At 42.7% G+C, this 22,376-nt stretch overlaps 1 protein-coding gene across 2 annotated transcripts in view; it reads right to left on the bottom strand.

The window, feature by feature from the left end:
* Positions 1 to 22,376, bottom strand: part of SMCHD1 (structural maintenance of chromosomes flexible hinge domain containing 1) — a 207,175-nt gene that overhangs the window by 58,959 nt on the left and 125,840 nt on the right. The window contains exons 28-32 of one of the 2 annotated variants that reach the window (XM_074987361.1): positions 21,423 to 21,541; positions 13,861 to 14,028; positions 11,626 to 11,751; positions 3,669 to 3,748; positions 1,563 to 1,720 (exon numbers count right to left, since the gene is read on the bottom strand). In XM_074987361.1, coding sequence (XP_074843462.1) covers positions 1,563 to 1,720; positions 3,669 to 3,748; positions 11,626 to 11,751; positions 13,861 to 14,028; positions 21,423 to 21,541 — 651 coding nt within the window. The remainder of the gene's footprint in view (positions 1 to 1,562; positions 1,721 to 3,668; positions 3,749 to 11,625; positions 11,752 to 13,860; positions 14,029 to 21,422; positions 21,542 to 22,376) is intronic. The other variant, XM_074987362.1, reaches the window with a different exon arrangement.

Genomic DNA, 22,376 nt, shown 5'->3' with positions numbered 1-22,376 from the left:
ACCACTACATTAATGATTCTAACTGTGTTGAAGTGCAAGATCTTCAGTCCTGGGAGGCTGGCCTCAGGTTACAGGACCTTTGGGCAGGATGGAAGCCCTGGGATTTCAGCTTCTGTCAGCTTGCCCATGCAGGGGAAGTGCTCGTAGCTACTGGTTATAGGTAATGTTCCCTTTAATTTTTTCCATCCATGTGTGGAATGTGTGACCCAACCCATGCAGATGTGCATCACCACTTGAAATATATGTGCTGTAGGCTGTGGGCACTGTGCACATTCTGCTAATCAACTGGCAAGCATTTGAATCCCTCCTGGGTGGCCACCCAAGCACTTGTTTTATGGGGAATAATAGTTTTAAGGATTCCCATGATGGCCAATATGTCCAAGGAAGGGTACCTGAGGATGCAGCAGGCCCCCTGGGTACTAATACCAAATCTGTGCTGCTGTGTCACATGCTGGTGGGTCTGGCAGTTAAGGTTAAGGTGCTAAAGAGCTACATTGGGAAACTGTGAACAAAAAGGTTTCCAGCTGAGAGAACACTTCTGATTCCAAGGATAGCTCTATGGCTCGGGGACTCATAGATTGTAGGACTGACAGAGAATTCAAGAGGTCTTCTAGTCCACACCTTTAAGTATTAACCAGCCCATCCCTGCCTACTGGAAATATGGAAGGTTAGCCAGGCAGTGGACTATAATATTCTTTTTGAATTTGAAGTAAATGATTGAAAAACACAATGTAGATTTTTCTACCCAAATGTCAAGGGAAGGGATTTCAGACAAGAACTGGGGTCTGAAAGGTACCTCCCAGTTTAATATATGCTACTGCAGTTAATTAGTCTAATAATGTCTTCTAGGCAAAAAGGATAAGGTGGATAATGTTGAACACAAGCACATTGATACTGGACTTCCTCCAAATGGAAGAAAGATATCTTGCAGTGCTTTTATCTGGGTGAGCTCTACCAGCCTGTGATATCCATGGTTATGTAAAAAAGTTGTGCTGGGGAAAACCTGAATCTCCTCCATACATCGGGGAGAAATGGTAGCAAAGGTGGTAGTCCCAGATGATTAAGTAACAAAGAGAATGAGCCAGTGACTGAGAAAACGTTTGTGTGTGGACACAAATGGAATCAGACAATGAGAACAATTCTTCATATTTTGCAAAGAGGTCCACAAGTTGAACAACTATTTAATTCAGATTTTTTTTTTTTTTGGTAGAGGAAAAGACAGTGGAGTAAGACAGAGGGGCATGATGACTAAGGCATCTCTTCTTCAGGCTTTTAGCAGGCATATGGCAAAAATGGCAAACCAGGAACTTCTGTCACACATTTTACATATTTGCCTCCTGTTTTTCGACTGGTGAAGCCAAGCTGCTGATGGTGAAGATTTTTGCTTTATCAGTCAGGTATAATGGAATATCAGCTAAAAGGGACATATGGAAACATTGATCACCATTGAAGTAAGTCATACACACCATTTTTACAGACACCAAAAGCCATAGTGTATTTGGACGGCTTCTTTCCAAAATTAAACCAAACCAAAAGTTAATTTAAATAGAAGAGCTACTCACCAGGGAAGGTACTTCCTGCTGCAAAAGAAGCGTTTTTGTCATACTTAACATTCAAACACACAGGCTTCTCTGGGTCAGACAGGACGTTAAACTTGATTATAGGGCAAACTAATGTGCTCCTGTTGTATGAGGCTTTAAGCTGTAACGTATGCTCTCCCCTGAAACATACAGCAGTCGTACAACATTGTCATAATACATTAATAGCATTTAAATGGATCTTCATAAAGGTACTTGTGACTTATTTGGCTTTTAGAGCTTAGAATTTTCTTCTCTACACACACACACACACTCTCTCTCTCTCTCTCTCTCATTGGTATCAAAATTATAGTACAGGCAAAAACATAGCATTAATACCTAACATTTAAGATGTTCTCACAACTATGCATTAGTGAGTTATTTCTATTTTCTTTGGCTTTAAAATGCTACCATTCTCAACCTCTTTTCAATATCTGTCTTGTAACACAGTTTAGATCACTAGGACAAGAAGGAGAGAGAACTATAGGTTGAACTTCTCTTGTCCAGCACTTCCTCCTCCAGCAACATTCGTAAGCTGGTATGATTGTAGCTAGCTGGACGACTACTTATCTTGGGTGTGGCCAAGTTTCCCACAGTTCCATAAAGTTTGTTTACAGCCACGCATCCTGGTTCTCAGTGTTCTGTGCTGTTATTTAGCTGGAATTTACACCTAAATATCTTCTCAGAGACCAATAAGCAGTGGAAGTGCTGTAGTTCTGCTACACAATAGTGACCGGGGACTCAACAAATTCTTTTGTTCAGCACTGGTCAGGCCCCAAGAGTGCTGGACTGGAGAAATTAAACTTGTATTTAAAAGGACTGCTGACACCACTGCCAGTCCCTGCTAGCCAAGGGCCAAAGCTGAACACAGGCCTCACACCAAGCAACATACCCTGAGACCATTAACTTCGTAATACAGAAAACATCTGAGGTGTTTTTGTCACTACTATAGTTAACTATCTTAAATATAATATTTAGATTTACTTACAATGCTATTTGTAACTATTGCACAAGACTCATTTCTTAAAGCATAAACATGATGATTTTGTTCAAAATCGTTAAGTTAAAATTACAAAAGTGTTAACTCACACAGAACACTAAGCAACAAAACAAAAAAGTATCAGAGAAGCAGACATATTAGTCTGTATCTTCAAAAACAACAAGAAGTCCTGGGGCACCTTATCTGTTAGTATATAACATGCCACAGGACTTCTTGTTGTAAAGGAGAAAAGTGTGTTTATGATGTTCTCTTACATAGTTTTATAATGCAGGGCTGTGTTGGCCCTTTGCAGGTTAAAAAAAGAAATCACGGAGTTATTGAATGCTCTAATTATTGTATCCACAGAACTGCAGACAACCTGACTGGCTTGCAAGTATTACACACTGTTATTGTTTATCTTGGGCTGAATGTCTCAAACCATTCTCCCTGGTCATCAAGACTGGAGCTATAAAAGGAAATAAGTTGGCCTCAGTCCCTTAAGTTTTTGTCTGCTTATATGGAATTCCAGTGTCATCAAAACTATGAAAATATAACTCCAGCTAACTGGTGTGGAAATTTATTTGGAAAACGCTAGTTACAGAGACTAAGTAGCCCCACTCCCTTTTTGCTTTAAAAACACAAATGCTCCTTAAAATTTCCACTGAGGGACCATCTCAAGGATAGGAAAAAATGTTTGCTTGAAAAACATGTTCGCAAAACCATTTTAACTACCATTTTTAAATACCACTTGGTATACCTCCAAAAAAATGAGTGTTATTGGCTTTTACCAGTTAGTTGGATATGTTCAAATCTAGACAGTACTACATTTTAAAAGATGCTAGATCCCTATCTATATTAGCTGCTACCTGTTGGTTAAAATGTGTATCTTAAGATTTTTATGTATGTACGTATGTGTGAGTGCGTGCAGCTATAAAAACTTACTTTTCTAAAGTTGAACAATTAGCCTACCCTACGTACCTAAACAATAAGTTAAATGTATGTACTTAACTCTAGGTGACTTCCTAGCAACCACTTTAGCAAACATGAAGCTAACTAACTTAATAAGAGACACTTCACCAGTTAATTTTTGTCTATGCATTTTCATTACTTACCTTGGTCCATGAATACTAATTACTCCCAGATTAGCCCTACCATTTTCATCTGTTTTATGTTGCTGGCTTGCAGAAATGATCTGTCAAGAAAGTTGAAAGTAATCAAGGGTTTTTTCTTTTAATGACATAGAAGTAGTGTCTTTTAAATTACACCAAAAATGTACTTCATTTCTTTACCACACTTAATTTCAACTCAATTAACTTTCTTTGTATGAACATGCAGATCATTTTTTTAATACTGTACCTCTCCTGATTCTAATGGTTTAATTAAGATTTTCACATGTTCTGAGATATCCAGTTTTTAAGACTCTCGGAGTGCGTCTACACTAGCAACTAACTTCAAAGTTAACTTCGAAGTTAGGCATCATTTCGAAGTAGCCTGCAGAGAGTCTACACGTTTTCCCTTACTTTAAAGTTAACTTTGAAGTAAAGGAGCCCAACTTCAAGGTCCTTTCTCCATTCCCAGGAATAGAGTAGTGCCCTACTTCGAAGTAGTATGTGTAGATGCTCAACTTCGAAGTTGTACTTTGAAGTAAACAACTTCGAAGTTATTTTTGTAGTGTAGACACAGGCTCAGAGTAATTGTCTGACTTAGAAGATTTTGGTTTAATTTACGAGCTTTATATATTTTACTATGGTTACATGTTAGATTCTGATGTTAACTTAGGTATTCTATAGAAGATACTCATCTGGCTATATTTTAAGACACTTACATGCTCTACAAACTGCCTCACACTTTTCTTTATTGGTATCCATTCTAGATTTTTAAGTTTTTTGAGGGTGACTACAATATAAAATGTTACAGATGTAATTGGTGTATATTGTTACAAATTATATACATACACACACACAGGTCAATCCCACCACCCCTTCTCCCCTTGCAAAGAGCTACTGGGAGAGGAAACTGACCAACCCTGAGCCAGCTGGGGCTTAAGCAGCAAGGTTGTCTGATTCCCAGATACTGCAGGGTTGGTCAATTTCCCCTTGCAGAGGCTTTGCAAAGAAGCTATGAGAGGGAACTTGACCCTGCACTAGCTGGTCTCAAGCAGACCTGCTGCTTAACCCCGCCTTCTCTAGCTGTCCTTAATGTTCAACCCCTCCCCCGCACCCACAAAGAATGGGGGAGGGGAAATTGCTAACCTCTCTAGTAAAACAGTAACCACAGTAAACATAAGTCAACATGGCATTTACGAGCAATAAATTCAGGCAGAAAAAGTGGCTGGGCTGCGGAATTGTCTCACTGAAAGTATGCTGTGTTACTGAAAAGGCTGGGAAGCACTACACTATGCAATACATTGCTACACATGTAATTGCCAGGTAGAATACACAAAAAGATCAGCACTCAAAGAATTATCAACTGCATATCACATCAATTCACTACTGAGTGTAAGGACTCAGAATTTACTGTAATTCTGATTAGCAGCCTCTCTCCTCTTTCAAAATACAGTAAACTCTTTCATATCCGGCAGCCCTGAGAGCAAAAAGTTGCCAAATATTTAAGACCAAGAAGTTGCCAGATATTTAAATATGGATAATAGAGAGGTATACGTAGCAACACACAACACTAAAGAAAAGTAAGATTAGATGTTAAGACACAAAAATGTATGCAGAGTACTTTATTTAACAAGAACAATAGCACTGTACACTGTAAACTTATAGGCTGTGTCTGCACTAGAAAATAACTTTGAAGTTAACTTCAAAGTAAGGTGCTATTTCAAAGTAGCCTGCAGAACGTCTCCGCACACTTTTCCTTATTTTGAAGTTAACTTCAGTGTAAGGCAGGCTAACTTCAAAGTCACTACTGCATTCCTAGGAATGGAGTACTGACCTACTTCGAAGTTTAACTTTGAAGTCGGATGTGTGTAGACGTTCTACATTCACTACTTTGAAGTAAAGGGTCTGCTATGGTAGCAACTCCCCTGGAGCGTGGAGATACTCTGGCCAGCGCAGACAGGGCTCTATTGTCCCTGCCAACCACTTGAAAGGAACCAGCTCCCCAGGAACCCCAGGTAGGAAGCTGAGTGTGTGCCACAAGTAGTGACAGCACGAGTTTCTTGTCGGACTGCACCTGCTCAAGGCTCCAGCTAGCACCTGCACTGTCCAGCCACCATTGCAGCATGGCAGGACCCCTCTGGCCCTCCTGGAAGCACCATAAAATGACTCCAAAGGCTCGCAGTGCCCAGGCCAGGGGCATGCCAGGAGGGGATCCTCCTGGACCAAAGGGGAGCTGAAGGACCTCCTCACTCTGTGGTGGGAGGAGGAGGTCCTTTGCCCAACTGGTGCCTGGCAGTGCAATGCTGAGGCATATGCCAGGCTGGCCAGTAGCTTCACTGCCTGAGGCAACCCCAGCTGCACTGAGAGCAGCACCAGCATCCAAGTCAAGGTGAGGCAGGCTTAGTCTAAAACCTGTGATGCCACCAGATGGTTGGGGGCATGGGCCTCGCACAGCCCCCATTAGAGGGAGCTGCACAGGCCCCTGGGGCCAAGGGAGGTGGCTGCCCCAAAGCACCTTGTGGACACCACAACCCCGCAACCCCTGGACACTGATGCGGAGGCAGGCCCCTCCAGCATGACCAGCCCCCAGTGCCGGGAGTGGCCCAACAAGAATGAGGGCAATGATGATGACTCCAGCGAAGGGATTCTCATCATCGCCCTCCCCTCCAGGACACCCAGCTGCACCTCATCCAACCGAGCCTCACCCAAGTCCTGGAAGGTTGCAGCCAGTAGGTACAGGGCAATCGGGACGTCTCAAAGTCCAGTGACAGGGACCCAACCCCCACCCGCCCCAGGAACAGCCCTGCAGCCCATCCACCCAAGGGAAGAGGGGCATCAAACATGGCCCAACCTTCGCCAGGTGGGAACCTCTCGGGACCCCATGGACAACTGGATAGTAGGGAAGCGGGGTGGGGGGCAGTGGGGTGGGGACCCTGGCACGCGGGGTTGGAACCCACCACTCAAGGCCCATCCCCATACCCTGTCCTCTTCTGTCTCCAAACGTCTGTCATCAGGCAGCTGGCGCAGCCCATCCGAGCAGGCTGCAGCCACAGGGGGCGGGGAGGATGCCACATCCTCGCACACCTGGGTCACACGAACACAGTGCTGGTGGGATGAGGAGGTGGCTGCCAACCAGGCAGTCATGCGGAAGATGACCAGTGTGCTCAGGGAATGGCTGGTGATGGAGCAGGAGACGTGGATGCAGCTGGCTGGCAGCCTGGCCACCCTGGCTCAGGCCTTGGCCACCCGCCCGCCTTGCCCAGCCTCCTGCCCCCTTGCCAGCCTGGTCTGCAGCTGCCCCTCCAGCAGCTATCCCCCACCAAAGGTGTCCACCGCGTGGAAGACCTGTCCCTGGACACCCACTTCAAGCTGGCTCAGTGGCTCCTGGCTGGGAGGGTGGGAGCTGGCCCAGCCCCAGTGCCTTCTCCCACGCAACCTCTGGAGGCCAAGCATGTGGTACCCCCACCTCACCCCTACCTCCCTGTGGTCCCAGCCCCATCGTAGCCTCAAAGCGAGTGTTGGACCCAGGGCAGTAACGGGACCTGAGGTCACCATGGCTCCTGGCCCTCCAAGCCGCTGGGCAACTGAGCCCTCCCCCATCCCAGCCCCCCCCAGGTTTGGTCTCCCCACACAGCTGCCCCGCCTCCCCTCCCCTCCATGGAGCATTCCCCCCTTGCACTCTATATAGTTTGACACATACAGTTTTGTTTTGTCAAATACATTTATTCCCCAAAAGTTATGTCATGTTCCCACCCTAACCCCAGATACCTGGTGCATGGTGGGAAAGTGTGTGTGTGGGGGGTTGCGTTTGGTGGGGAGCATGAGGGATGGGGTAGTGGGGTGGCCTGTGGTGCGGAGCATGTCTGAAAGGGTCAGGGCAGGCCCTGGGCAAAGTCCTCCTGGACCCTGACCCCATCCCTCTGGGCCTTGCGGCATGGGACAGCGAGTGGCTGTTCATACCTGGCCCCAGGTCTGAGGCCCAGCCCTGGTAGAAGGGCTCCCGTCTTCCCTTCAGAATACTGTGGAGGGCACAGCAGGCAGCGACCACCGCAGGGAAGTTTGGGAGGCTGATATCCAGCCTTGTGAGGAGGCTGTGAAACCTCCCCTTCAGACTCCCAAATGCCTGCTATACTGTGCCACTGGCATGGTTCAGGCGGCCATGGAAGGTGTCCTGGGCCAGGGTGGTGCATCCAATATAGGGCTGCATGAGCCACAGATGCAGAGGGTACATGGCGTCAGCCACAATGCAGGGGATCATAGTGATGGTCCCAAGTGGGAGCTCCCACAGGGGGACACACATGCCCTCCTGCATTCCATGTCCCAGCCATGAATTCTGAAACACCCGGGTATCATGGGCCCTGCGTGGACATGCCATGCACACATCCAGAAAACAGCCTCTCGTGTCCACCAGAGCCTGGAGTACCACCAAGTGGCACCCCTTCCTGTTAATGTAGGTGCCCCCACTGTGGTCCAGGGCCCAGATTGTCACATGTGTTCCATCCAGGGCTCCAGAACAATTTGGGAACTCCAGCTCTGAGAACCTAGAGGGTGGTATCCAGGTTCCCGAGGGTGAGGACGTGTCACAGGAGCACTGTGTTGATGGCTTGGATGACCTGTGGGGGTGGAAGGAAGACAGGCCCATGAACACCAGACCATGTGACCCCCATTCCCCTTGCCCCCTCCCCACCAGGGGCCCCTTTCCCCGAGGCCCCTCCCCAGGGTGGGTCTGCGATGTGGGCCAGGCTTACCTCTATCAGCACTGCTCCAATGGTGGCCTTGCGGACACTGAACTGCTGGCTGATGGATAGGTGGCTGTCGAGGGTGGACAGCCTCCAGTGTAATCGCCACCTCTTCTGCGCTGGGAGCGCTGGCCATATCTGGGTGTCCTGGTGCTGGAGGTCTGGGGCAAGCCAGTGGCAGAGGTCCTTAAATGTCTGCCAGGTCATGCAAAAGTTCCTCAGCCACTGCTCGTCATCCCAGCACCAGCCAGTCCCACCGCTTGGTACTAATGGCCAATGCCCATTGGCACCAGATCAGGTGAAGGGCAGCAGGGCCCTGGCCACAGCCTGGAGGATGGGGCCCATGGGGGCGACCCGGCCATGCTGCTGGAAGAGCATGGCGAGCAGCATGGCCAAGTGGTCAGGAGGTCCTCCTTGAGGAGCATCTGGGCAGGCACGGTATTCAAGTTTACTCCCCAGCATGAGTCTGCCCTGCTGTGTACAGCCTGACAGACTTGAGTATGTGCAGGGTGGGGGTGTGCGGAGAGGCCCTTTAAGGGGGCGACTGGCTGCGAGCCTGGAAGGCCTCGTCAGCCATGCAATCCCTGCCTGCAGCTTATCCTGGCCTCTTACTTTGAAGTAAGGGAAGGTGTTTTTTGTGGTGTAGATGCTCTTCTTTGAAGTAAACAACTTTGAAGTTATTTTGTAGTGTAGATGTAGCCATATTGTATTTGCTGTATTTTATTTGTATTTACTTTAACTGTACTGTACTTATGGAAAATGTAGCTAAAATTTATTTATGGTTAAAATGCTGGTTATCTGAGAGTTCTGGACGATAAAAAGCTGGACATGAAGGCGTTTACTGTAAATAAGTAATGCCTCTCACCTGTGGAATGTAAAGGTAAGCCAATGTTATTGCTGAGAAATAAGCAAGCAGTGATTTGCACAAACAGCATTGGAAAGGACAAAAAAATTCAATCCAGAAGAATGACAGGCAGAAATAAAAATTACCCCCTATAAAAGCAAACACTTTGTAAATTAAAGAATTTGGAAACCAATTCAGTGGCATATTTCTTCCAAAGATGCCTCTTTAGAGGAACAGAAACCTCTGTTGTCAGTTTTTCTTATATGAGGTTCAGATAGATCATCTCATATACCACAGAGGACTTTGTAGAAGGATCCTTGATTCATCCTGTGAATGGTTTCCCAAATGCCTATCATAGCACCTGGTGCAACATAAATGTAAATAAATATATCTAGCAAAACATGGTCCATCAGCTGAAAAACCCAGACAAGCACAATTCATAATGCACTGCTACCTGAAACAGGGCTTCATAAAAATAAGAGTCTTCTTTGCATGACCAGATATGCTGAAGAAGCAGTGTGCCTGATATCAACTTTTGTGAGAAAGCCCCTGTATTAAGAGAAAACCTCACAGCAAACACTTATTTCAGGCTGGGAAGTCAAAAGAGAAAAGGTTTAAATAATTTTTACAGGACCTGCCCAATAATGATATGAATCACTTTCTTATGAAAGGAACAGTCTTTCCGACACTCGGAGTCTCTGGAGTTTGCAAGGCTTTGTCTTGAGCAAGTGGTGAGAGATTCTCCTCTTTGTGGGAATCCCCACGTTCCTAGTCAAGCCTCTTATGGTGGAACCATAGCTAAGGACAGGGAAACAGATGCCTCAGTATGCCAGTTTGACTGACTCAGAGTCCTAGGCTACACCAGAGTAAGGCCTGCTGGATTGTGGAAGGAGGGTACAGCTGTTCTTTGAGGCAAATGAAAAGCTGCCTGTAGCACTTCTTGGACTTGGCTAAATCCTTGCAAAGCTTCTCTGCTGTGCTAGTAGAGGGAAGAGAGCCCAGAATTCTACCAAAGAAACCAGAGTTTACAACCTTAATACTCTAGTGATTCCTCAATGAAGAAAAAAGAGAGGTGCTAGAAGATTAAATGAAATCACCCAACATGAAAATGAATAAAAATTTAAGTTATACCACAAAGCATTTGGGAGATACTGAACATTCACCTTCCTTGATGTGAAAATTCCCATTTTCCCTGAAACAATCGCAAACCTCCCCTTTAGTGCCATCTATAACACCTAGAAGTTTTCAACACAGAATTATGCAGCACACATTTAATAATCTGGAATTAGCATAAACCTAATTAAATTTAAAAAAAAAACAGGAAATACTGTAGTGACTGCATTATTCATTTTCCTATTTATTTCAGCATACATTTTAAATGTATCTAAAGCTGATGAAGAATCAGCAGTAAATTTGTTCTGCCCACAGAAGCAACATTTTTGGTGATCTGAGCTAAAGAGAGTAGTTCAATTCTGGAACCTTTAAAAAAATGGGATTATTGTTAAATTCCACAGATGAGGAATTACCCATTTCTGATGAATGAGGAGAGAAACTGTGCTGAAGAAAAAGAACATCTTCCATATAAGCAAGAACTAGCAAACAATAAAAATAGACAAAAATCAGGGTTATCCAACTTTTCAAAATGTGGACCACATTTTAAGAGAGACCACTTCAAAATCACTTCCATTCCATGGGCAACTGTGACCATTGTGCACATATACTGTCATAACATCCTAGTGGTAACAGCAATTGCTTACACACAGCTAAGCTGTCTCCTCACTTGCACCTGATCTTCACTGCAAAGAGCCTTCATATCAACATTAGGAGATTTAAACAAGAAGGGTAACAATTATATAGACTATCGGATTTTTGCAGACAACATGACATTTGATGGGCCACAGTCTGAGAAACACTAAACAAGATGATTATGAACCATACCAGTGATTCTGTTCTTTATTGTCTTTTGGCAGGTTACTTAACTATGAACCTGAAGACTAGGTAAGAGTTGCCGTAAGAAGAAATGGAGGAAATACAGAGATGGTTCAAACAAAGGTACAGTGAGAGAAAGTTAAAAGAGAAGCAGCAAATGAATAGCACAAGTTATTAGTTTTATTACTGTATTTAATTTTAGTAAAAAACCCCTGAGGAATCTGTGAAGGGAATTACTTTTATTAATGATGGTACATGTTTACTGTAAAATTATTCTGCTCGTTAGTTGGTACAGTTGGTCCCATCTGTACTTTATAATACAGCAAAAACACTTATAAAGGAGAATATAGATAGAGATGTAGGGAGGTGATGTAGCTATGTCTTGGTAGATGATATTTATGAGCTCTGCTACATAAAAGCTGCCAGGACATCTTCTAAGATCTCATTTTACCTTTAAGTTGCTAGCCTTTACAAGACTGATTTTGACATTTGGTTCAGGAGATGGATTGTCCCACTGATCACAGAGCTGAACTATCAGAGGCTTCTGCAGTTCTCTGCCATTAATTACTGCAATAGGCTGAAAAAAGATTCATATATATACATATTAATCGAATGTGTGTCAGACAATTATTACAGGGGTGTGAGCAAGAAATACCTTCCTCCACCCAACAGATCATGGCCTAGGAGTATGAGGCCATGCCTTCCATCAGCTGCTTCCTAAACTAGGTTGCCTACGGTAGAGCATAAAAGCCCCTGTGGTTCATCAAAAACCTGAGTCTTTGCTATTCACATTCTCAGAGGTGAATGGGGAGCAGATATGTGGGGTCACATGGACCTTAGGCTGCTCAGGCACTTGGTGCAGCAGGGCCTCCTCCCTGCTGGGCAGGTAAGCTAGCAAGCAGTGCCAGACAGGGAGAGGAAAAAGGAATACCTGGAAGCTGAATGCGAGCACTACTCTGTGGGTACATCTATGCAGGCAGCCTCTGTTGACAAAACTGGGCTTTTGTCGACAAAACTCGCTGAGCAACTACATGGTTAAAGTGCTCTGTCAAGAGCTGGTCAACAAAACTCAGCTGTTCAGCTGCCAGTGTCATACATCCATCATCAGGTATAGCACCTCTGTTGAAAGAGTGCCCGTGTAGACAATTCTGTTGACAGAAAGGGCTTTTGGTCCCCCAGAAAGCCCTGTTTGCAGAGTTTCCAGGCAGCCGTGCTGTCAACAGAGGGCAGGGCAGTCTGATGGCTGATGAAAGAATGGCTTACTCTTTCGAGACACTTCTATGCGTAGATGCAGTCTGTCAACAGAGGTACTGCTGCAGTTTCTATGTCGACAGTGACTTCTGTCAACAGAGGATGCCTGTATAGATGTAGTGTGGGTGTGTCAGGATTGTGGGGGCAATGCAGCGTTCTGGGAAGAGAGCTGGCTGGGAGTGGAGGAGGCTGGGGGTGACTTGAGCTATTGTAGAATAAGCTCTCCACTATCAAAAGCCATAGGTCAACTCTGCACACTCCCTCTGATGGCTGAGAATATGCTACTGCACCAACTGTCCTCTACTACACATCACATTACCTTGGCTACAAAGGGAATAGAGATATGCTTCAAATGTCTATTTGAAGGAAGTTAAGAGTCTCTCTTGCTGTCTTCAAGAGAGCTACAGCAGGAGCAACCTGTCCAGCACTATCCTAAATTACACTTAGATTGTTATTTAAATTACAAAAATACTACAAACCTTGGTCCTTTTGCTTTTCCTTTCCACATCAGCTTCCTCCTCAGTTCTCTCATCTAAACTTTCTTCTTCTCTTCTCGTCTGTCTAGCAACCTTATCCCTGCCTAACTCTTCTTCCTTTCATTCTTTGCCTACTTTTCACCCCCCAAATGATGAACTTGAATAAAATTCAGTATGTGAAAAAAAAAATCCCACTAAAGATCTGATAGTATTAACATATGGAGTACAACTGATAATCATCACCCTGTTCACTCTACCTGGATGTTGTATCCCTTTTCCAACTTTCCATCTGTTCCTATGCTTTTAGACTGAAAGCACATAAGGGCAAGGGGTCATTTCCTATTATCTTAAAAACTAGCATACTTGAAATAAAAGAGGATTGAACTACCATCTTGTTGTAATGTAAAAGGCAGAATGTCTACTGAGCTTGAGAAGCAAGGTGTAGAGTTTAGTCCTGGAGAGCACTATAATAATGCTAAACTGTCTCCAGGAGATACGTGGCAGTACAAGAGTACATCTCTTGTAGATTGAGGAAGAGGAATATGAGAGTAAAATAGTTTAAAACACAAAGTTAATTATAATGTCAATATATTGTAAAATTCATATTTAAGTTTTGAGAGCTATAACTTTTAATATAAATCATGTATTCAAAAAACTATTGATTTTGACTGGTCTGGTAAATCACTGAACATAAAATTACTACTGCATTGTAAAAGGCTAGTTCAAAACACAAAGGTATCCATATAAGTAAGGGCACTGTGGGAAACTTGAACTGATTCTGCCTGAGTATATGTCTTGTAGATAGTGAACTGTGATCTCTCGGTCAGTCACATTCTAGATACTATATTGAAAGAAAAACCAAATAGGTTTCATTTTTGCTCCCTATACTTCAAAAACTCTGGAAATACAAAAAGTTGGTATTATACTGTTTGGATCTGAACCAGAAGATATTGACTCACCTCCTCTAATTCTGGCCAATCCATAAGGCGTAGTTTAACTGGAGGTCCTGAAGTCAAATTTACCCTAACAAAATCAGAAAATTCGCGCCAAGCAAAACACAATTCTTTGCTTCCAGGGGGACCTGGATTAAACCTGATACCTTTGACTGTCATGGTTTGTGTACTTTCCTATTAAGAAACAGAAGTACAAAAATATATTAGTAAATGCAAAGCAAAACATAATTTATTCTGTTTTTTCCAGATTTAAAAATGTGACACACTATACATACTGGGTGCCATTATCTTATGGTTGTACATTGCATACTAAACTATAAGATGATATTGCAATGTTTGATCTGTTAAAATGTCAACGTATTTTGGTGTATAGAAATCAAACTACTGTTTTGAGATTATTCTACATATTCTTGAGACATCTACCTTCATAAAAATTGGGGTTTTTTCCCCACTAATTATTTTTATATCAAGATACTTAAGGACAAGTCACAGAAGAAAACAACCATGAAAACCACCAAACATTTATAAGCCCACACAATATATATTTGTTAGTTTTAGCCAGATGACTGAGCATGAAAAAACAAATGACATTTTAATCCCCATTAAAATAAATAATTTACTCGAAGGAGCAGAATATTGGAAGATTATGTTAAAATCAAATACCAACGTAAATTAAATTAAACTGACCAAGACAGAAAGCAAAGATCAGCCACTTGTCTTTACTCCAACCCATAAAAATGAGCAGCAGGTTGAATTTCGATGTACACTCATCCCTTGCTATACAAGCACAACGGGTTCCCAAATTTCTGCTCGTAGGCGAAAACTCTTAAGAGCGACACTAAATTCCCATTAAAATACATGCAAAAGTCTCCAATTTGTTTCAAGTGCTTGTAACTTGACATAAACCACTTGAGTTTAGCTACGTGTCTGATGTGTTTGAATAGTTTGGCACCAGAAATAGGATGTAGTGTATGTATGTAGAGCAGGGATTCCCAACCTATGGGTCGGGACCCAAACATGGGTCCCATTACATTTCTTAAAGGTTGCCAGCTGGGCAGTTCCCATCTGCATGTGGCTGTTAAAGAAGCCATGTGCAATTTCTTAACACTGCTGCCTCAGGCAGATATCTATTAATAGAAAGAGCTGCTGGAGATGGCAGCTATCTCTATCACTAAGGACATCAATTACCTTATGCCTAGGTGCTGAAACTTTAACACCTGAGTTAAATGCTGAGAGCAGGAGGGCTGCAAGAGCCACCCAGCCTAGCAGCCCCCAGGAAGAGGCTGCAGGAGGAGGAGGAGTGTCCAAGGCTGGGGCTGTTGAGGGATATGGAAGGGTCTGAGACTGGGAGAAGTTTGGGGCTGCAGGGGGGGGGGCGTTGTTAGGTTGGGGGAGGCATAAGCCTGGGGGCAGTTTGGGGCTGCTGAGGGACTCTAAGGCTGAAGGGGGTTAAGGGTTGGGGCAGTTTGGGACCTTGGGGTGGGGGTTGAAACTTGGCCGAGGATGAGGTCTGCAGGGTGGGTGGTGTCTAATACAGTAAACCCTCGAGTTACTCACGGTATGTTCCTGCAACCCCGGCATAACTCAAATTTTCCTGCAAGGGGAGGGGAGCCAGGAACAACCAAGGCTGGTCAGTTTCCTGGCTCCCAGAGTGACAGGAGTTGGGAACCAGGAGCAGGCTGGTTCCAGTCTCCCCAGGGCTTGCGGGGCCATGGCTGGTCAGTTTCAAGTTCCTGCCATTGCTGGGGAGGGAACCAGACTAAAAGCCTTCTCCGTCTCTTCCCCCAGCTGAAGGGCTGTCAGACAGCTGCATGTCTGAGAGAAGGGAGGGAGAAGGCTCCAGCTGCAGGGCTGCGGGTCTCCCCACCCCCGACCTTAGACTCTGCAGCTGGCTCCACTCCAGCCATGGTGCTGCAGGTCTCCCTGCCCCTGGCCAGGGACCCCACGGCTGGCTCTGCTCCGGTAATGGAGCTGCGGGTCTCCCCAAACCCAGCCAGGGACCCTGCTCATATAAGCAGGGGGGAAGTTCATTCATATAATGCATAAAGGTAGGTATATATGTTCCTCGTTTTAGCGAGTACTCATTAGTAAAGTACTTGTTAAATGAGGGACGAGTACATTCAAACATAACCACAGTAAAGCACTTGCATGTGATAAGAAATTTAGGACCTACACGCGGACCCGCCCAATACAGGGAATTCCTATAACACAAGTGAATGGGACAGACTAAAATATCACCTGTCCCTTATTTTCAACATTGGTTGCCATAGAAAATCAGATTACAGTAAATTCTATTTAATAGAAATTCTCTGTAGCAAGATTACATGTTGTCTTCATGTTAGAAATTGAGGAAAGACTCATTTTAATTCAAATCAACTGAAATACAGAAAAACATTTTAAAGGAAAATAAGGACATGAAAACGTCACAACATACAGTAAGTCCACCAAGCAATGATTGAACACTCAAAGAAATGGCATTTGTTTTAAGTAAGATAAAACTATTTTAGATCCTACCAAGTTGGAGAGAGAAAGACTATTAACTAGGCAAAGATATGTTTTACAACTTCTGGCACAATGAAATATAAAACAATCATCACTTCTTTTTTGCTAAGAAACCAAATGTATCTTTTGTTTCAGATGTCAATTTTCTGTGAAATTGGTTTAAAGGAACCCTTATATGCACCACTGTTCATTTTCATGTAATTATATGTCTTTTTTGGGGGGGACGGGGGACGACAAATGTTGCTGGCTTTTGCAAATCCTTCTGACAAATCCACTATGTCCTGGATGGAATTCAAAAACAACTTGGAGTAACACATTTTTCAGCTACACAGAGACAACATGAGACTTTTTAATTTTAGAAACTTAAGGGTGACTATGGCATTGAAAAATGCTTGGACCATCTGTCAGCATCTAATCATCTGTTCAACAGTTACGTCTTCTTACTCTTCCCCCCCCCCCCCCCAGACAAAACATCTCTATGTACAAAAAGTGCAACACAAGAGACTTAATGAGAAAATTACTTAAATAAACCGACGTAGTAAGAGGCAAGAAAGACAAAAGGATAACCACAGCAACAGAAGAGGCAATTAAGCAAACTGTTCTAGAATAAGAGAAGATCAATAAGAAGTGGATTACACGGGAGACACTGAAGTCGGTCCAAAAGAAGAGAGCACTGAAGATCAGAAGAGATGTTTCCGAGGGGGTGGAAGAGCAATACAGGTGAGATGCAATGAGGTAAGGAAAGGGGCCAGAAAGGATAAGGTAAAACGGTTACAAGAGCAGTGTGAAGACACAGGAAGGTATTAGGTATGATTAGGAATATTAATAGGAAGCGGCAACTGAAGCAAATAGCAAACAAAGATGAGAACGAAGAGGAGCTCGGGAACAAGGAGAAGATTGTGCAACAATGGAAGAGATATTGTGCCAATCTATACTAAGCACAGTTGGACCCAAGTGCTTTAGTGAGACAGATTGATAAACTGGATATTTCAAAGGACGAAGTAGAAAGGGCAGTAAAACCACAAAAGAACAACAAAAGCCCTGGAAATGATAAGATCACGGCAACAATGATTAAATATGTAAGAGAAAGTATGATTCAGGAAATACACCAACTATGTAATATAGCCTGGAAAGAAGGGAAGGCACCTAAGGAATGGATACGATCCATACTAGGGACAATACACAAGAAATGAAGAGCACTGGAGTGCAAAAACTACAGAATGTTTGCCCTAACAGGTCATCCAGGGAAGGTGCTAATGATGATATTGACGGAGAGACTAAGATGGCAGATGAGCAAATGCGGTTCAGGAAAGATAGCAGTATCACAGAACAGATACTGGCACTAAAATTGATAGCGGAAAAAGCCTGACGGAAGAACAAGAACATCCACACTTGCTTTGCGTGGTGACAAGTATCAGAGACATAGCCATGTTAGTCTGTATCTTTGAGAGCAACAAGAAGTCCTGTGGCACTTTATAAACTAACAGATATTCTGGAGCATAAACTTCCGTGGGCAAAGACCTGCTTCATCAGGTCTTCACGAGTCATGCATCTGAGGAAGCAGGTCTTTGCCCATGAAAGCTTATGCTCCAAAATATCTGTTAGTCTACAAGGTGCCATAGGACTTCTTGTTACACTTGCTTTGTCAGTTTTCAGAAGGCATTTGACAGTATAGATCAGATCTGTAAGCGACCTAGGCAGTGTTGGAGCTGTACGGAGTGGACAGGAGACTGATACAGTTGTTGAAGGATATCAACAAAAATGCAGAGGCAGCGGTGAGAACACGCGGAGAGTTGGGAAGTTGGTTTAGAACAAGTAGAGGTATGAGACAAGGCGATCCGATATCACCGAGTATCTTCATCATGCATCTAGTGAGTGTGATGGACAAGATCAAGGAAGAGGTAGAAGGGATATCTGAGCATGGGATAAGAATTAACTTGAGGTTTGTGGATGATATAGTTATCATCGAGGAAGATGAGGAGAAACTAGCGAAGACACTGCAGGCAGCAAACGAGGAAGGGAAGTGGTACGGACTGATTATGAATATCGATAAAACAAAGACAATGGCATTTGGAGATAAGAAAATAAGGAAGATCAGCGTAGATGGGATTGAACTAGAGAACACAGAGAAGTTCACATATCTGGGGAGTAACATAACATATAATCTAGACTGTAAGATGAAAACAGCGACTAGAATAGCCAAAGCAAGAGCGAGTTTGAAGGCAATGGATAAGATCTGGAAAAACAAAGCAATTAGCTTAGAAACAAAGGTGAGCATTTTGAAAACGTGTGTGTTTAGCAGCATGTTGTAAAATGTGAGACATGGGTGATAATGAAAGATTCAAGGAGAAGAACATTGGGGTTTGGGAACAGTTGTTAAAGAAAGAGCCTGAAAATAGGATGGATACAGAAGGTGACAAATGAGGAATTATATAGGAAGATACAGCCAAAAGAAAACCTACTACAGAAGGTTATACAATGCAAGTTACAGCTATTTGGGAATATTTGCAGAATGAATTACTATGGTGACCGTCTCGTATTTGGCGGGAAAGTCCCATATTTGGGACACCAAAAAGGCATCCCTACTTATTTTTTTTAAAAGGGAGTAACTGTCCTGTATATGCACACTCCCTTGCTGACCTCTTCCATCAGCAGCTGCACAGGCACAGCTGCTGGCGGGAGTCACTTCCCCAAACCTCAGGAAAGCAGGGGGAGCATAGGTGGTTGCCACATCACTGCTGCTTCCCTGGGGCTCTGGGGGTGGGACAGCGGCTGCCGCTTCCCAAGCACTGAGGGGCTGCTGCTTCCCCTGAGCTCCCAGGGAAGGCTGGAGGTTCCCATCTCACTCCCAGCTCCCCAGGGCTTGGTGGAGCTGGGAGGATCACCTCCTCCACCCGTATCTCCTGGTCTCATATTTGGGACTGGGAGATATGGTCACCCTATGAATGACGAACGAAAAATCAAGACCCTAGTATTTGGCATAATGGGTATTTCAAATAGGAGAGGCAGACCCCACAGAAAATGGGTAGATGATACAGTAGAGTGGTGCAGAGCTAGTTTACACAAACTAAGCCGCTACCCAATGGACAGGGAAAGATGGAAAGAAATAGTCAGAGAGGCATCAGACACCAATGCACACTGAACCCATGGCTGTTGATGATGATGTAGTAAGAGACATAAAAAGGTGCTGGGATTAGGAGCAGGTCAAATGGTAAAATGTCTGAAGCATAATCTGAAAAATTAGATTTGTTGTATAGTTGAAGCAATAGCAGAGAGATTTACCATCAGCAGTGAAAAAGGAACTTAAGCTGCTGTATCCTCCAATCATAACGGGCCCCTGGGATACAGTTTAATAGATCTCTGAGATCATCTAACTTTTTTAGCTTCATGAAAATAGAGAATTCAGGCTTTTTCCAACTTTGATTAAATTCCTTCTTGGCAACAAACAATTTTATTATAAAATCAATTGCTACTAGGGCTGTCAGGCAATCCAAATTAATTGCAATGAATCATGTGATTGAAAATGAATGGTGACTAATCATATTGTTAAATAATAATAGAATAATATTGATTTAAATATTTCGGATGTTTTATATGTTTTAAATATATTGATTTCAATTACAATACAGACCATAAAGTGTACAGTTTGATTACAAATTTTTTCACTATAAAACACAAAAGAAATAGTTTCTCACAATTCATCTAATATCAGTAGTGCAATACAATCCTTTTACCATGAAAGTTGAACTTACAAATATAGACGTATGTAGAAAAAACTGCATTTAAAAATAAAATGTAAATCGTTTGAGCTTACAGGTCTATTCCATCCTATTCATTGTTCAGCCAAACACTCAGAAAAACAAGTTTGGTTACAATTTGCAGGAACTAATGCTGCCTAATTCTTGTTTACATCATCACCTGAAAGTGCAAGCAGGTGTTCACATGGCACTGTCGTATATGGCATTACAAGGTATTTGTGTGACAGATGAGCTAGATTCATGTGCCCCTTTATGCCCTGATCAGCATGCCAGAGGACATGCATCCATGCTGATGAAAGGCTCTGTTTGATAATGGTACAAGGCAGAGCAGTAAATCGCATGTTATGCCACCAGCAGAAGGCTGATTTTGTTTTTTGGTGGTTTGGTTTCTATAGTTGTCCCTCGCAAATTTTGGGCAGCACTTCAGATTCTTAAACTGTGGGTTGAATGGTGTAGCTACTTTTAGAAATCTCATGTTAGTGCCTTTTTTGCATTTTGTCAACTCTGCAGTGAAAGTGTTCTTAAAATGAACATGTGTTGTGCCACCATCCAAGACTGCTATAACACGAAATACATGATGGAATACAAGTGAAACAGAACATGAAACATACAATTCTCCAACAAAGAGTTCAGTTTCTAATTTAATTAACACATTGTTTTTGAACCTGAATCATCAGCATGGAACTGGTTCTCTGGAATGGTGACCAAATATGAAGGAGCATATGAATGTTTAGTATATCTAGCACATAAATACCTTGCAATGCTACCTACACAAGTGCAAAACACCTGTTCCCACATTCAGGTGTAAGCCATTGTAAATAAGAAGGGTGCAGCACTATCACCCATAAACGTAAATAAATTTGTTTTAACAAACGGCTGAACAAAAAGTATAACTAAGTTTACTGAAAAGTATTAAAGATTTACAATGTTTTGTTTATGAGTGCAGTTATGTAACTAAAATATCTACATGTGTACCTTATAGTTTATATGTTGAAAAACATCAGCATTCGTAGGAGATGAACTGAAAAAGGCTATTTCTTTTGTTTCTTTTTTACAGTGCATATATTTATAATAAAATTCAGTGAGCACTGTATACTTTGTATTATGCTCTTACTTAAATCAATATATTTGAAACTTAGAAAAACAATGTATTGAATACATTTTAATTAATATTCTACTGTTGATTACTTTTTTTTAAAAAAAAGATTAATTTTTTTGAGTTACTTGTGTGAGTTACCTGTGATTAATTGCTACATGATGGCAACACCACACTGTATTTTATCTTAGAAAGTATTTCTGAGCCCCTACCTGCCAAGTAGTTTTCAAATTTGACTTATCCAGGCCATTCCCAGAAACTCCTAAGGAATTTACGCAAGACGCTGACAATGTCTGAATCTGATTCCCATACTGGTCTGTAATCATCACATCTATTAAAAAGAAGAATGCTTATTTTTCCAAAAGCTCTATAACTGCACAGTTATGTTTAATAAGACAAAGCACAAATATACATTAAGCACACAACTTCTATATAAACAGGACATAGTGGAAAAAGCTTTCATCTTCTCCAGCCATACCCGACAAGACTCCTCCTTTTCTGTGGACATACATTTACCTTTAACTTAAATAAAAATGGAAACTCATGTGAGAGCACATTAAAGCACTGATATCAGCTGACATTTTTCTTGCCTTGTGAATGAAACAGTTTTATCTCACGATACACTTTTATACCACCACAAAATACTCCTTATATTTTTCATTTCTAGTAGCTAATTTGATATTATCTGGTACTTTTCCGACCATGTTTACGTTATTTACATATTCAGCATAGCTAAACTACTTATATACTGGAGGAAAAAAATCCTCTCATAAGATGAAAAAAACATCACAATTTATTATTTCACTGACCATTCTACCAACAAAATACTTCCTAGCCAGTATTTTTAGCATTAAAGCCAAAAGAAATTTTAGTCAGGTATATATAATAAAGATGCTGAAATATTAATTATACATCATATAATACAAAGCTGGAAGAGGCCTCAAAAGGACATCGAGTCCACTCCCCTGCACTCATAGCAGGTCCTATCACTATCCCTTACAGATTTTTTTTTTTTAAATCTTGACGTGCCCCAGACCCTTGCAAGGCCCCCTCAAGGACTGAACTCACAACGCTGGGTTTACAAGGCCAATGCTTTAACCACTGACTTTCCCTCACTCCTGTAAAAAGCTTTAAAAGCTGTCAAATGCATTAACTTTGAGAGATAC

This window comes from Carettochelys insculpta, chromosome 2 (genome assembly GCF_033958435.1).
Source record: "Carettochelys insculpta isolate YL-2023 chromosome 2, ASM3395843v1, whole genome shotgun sequence".
Lineage (NCBI taxonomy): Eukaryota > Metazoa > Chordata > Testudines > Carettochelyidae > Carettochelys > Carettochelys insculpta.
Note: the sequence above shows the minus strand (reverse complement) of the source record. Positions and strands in the feature narration are given on the sequence as shown.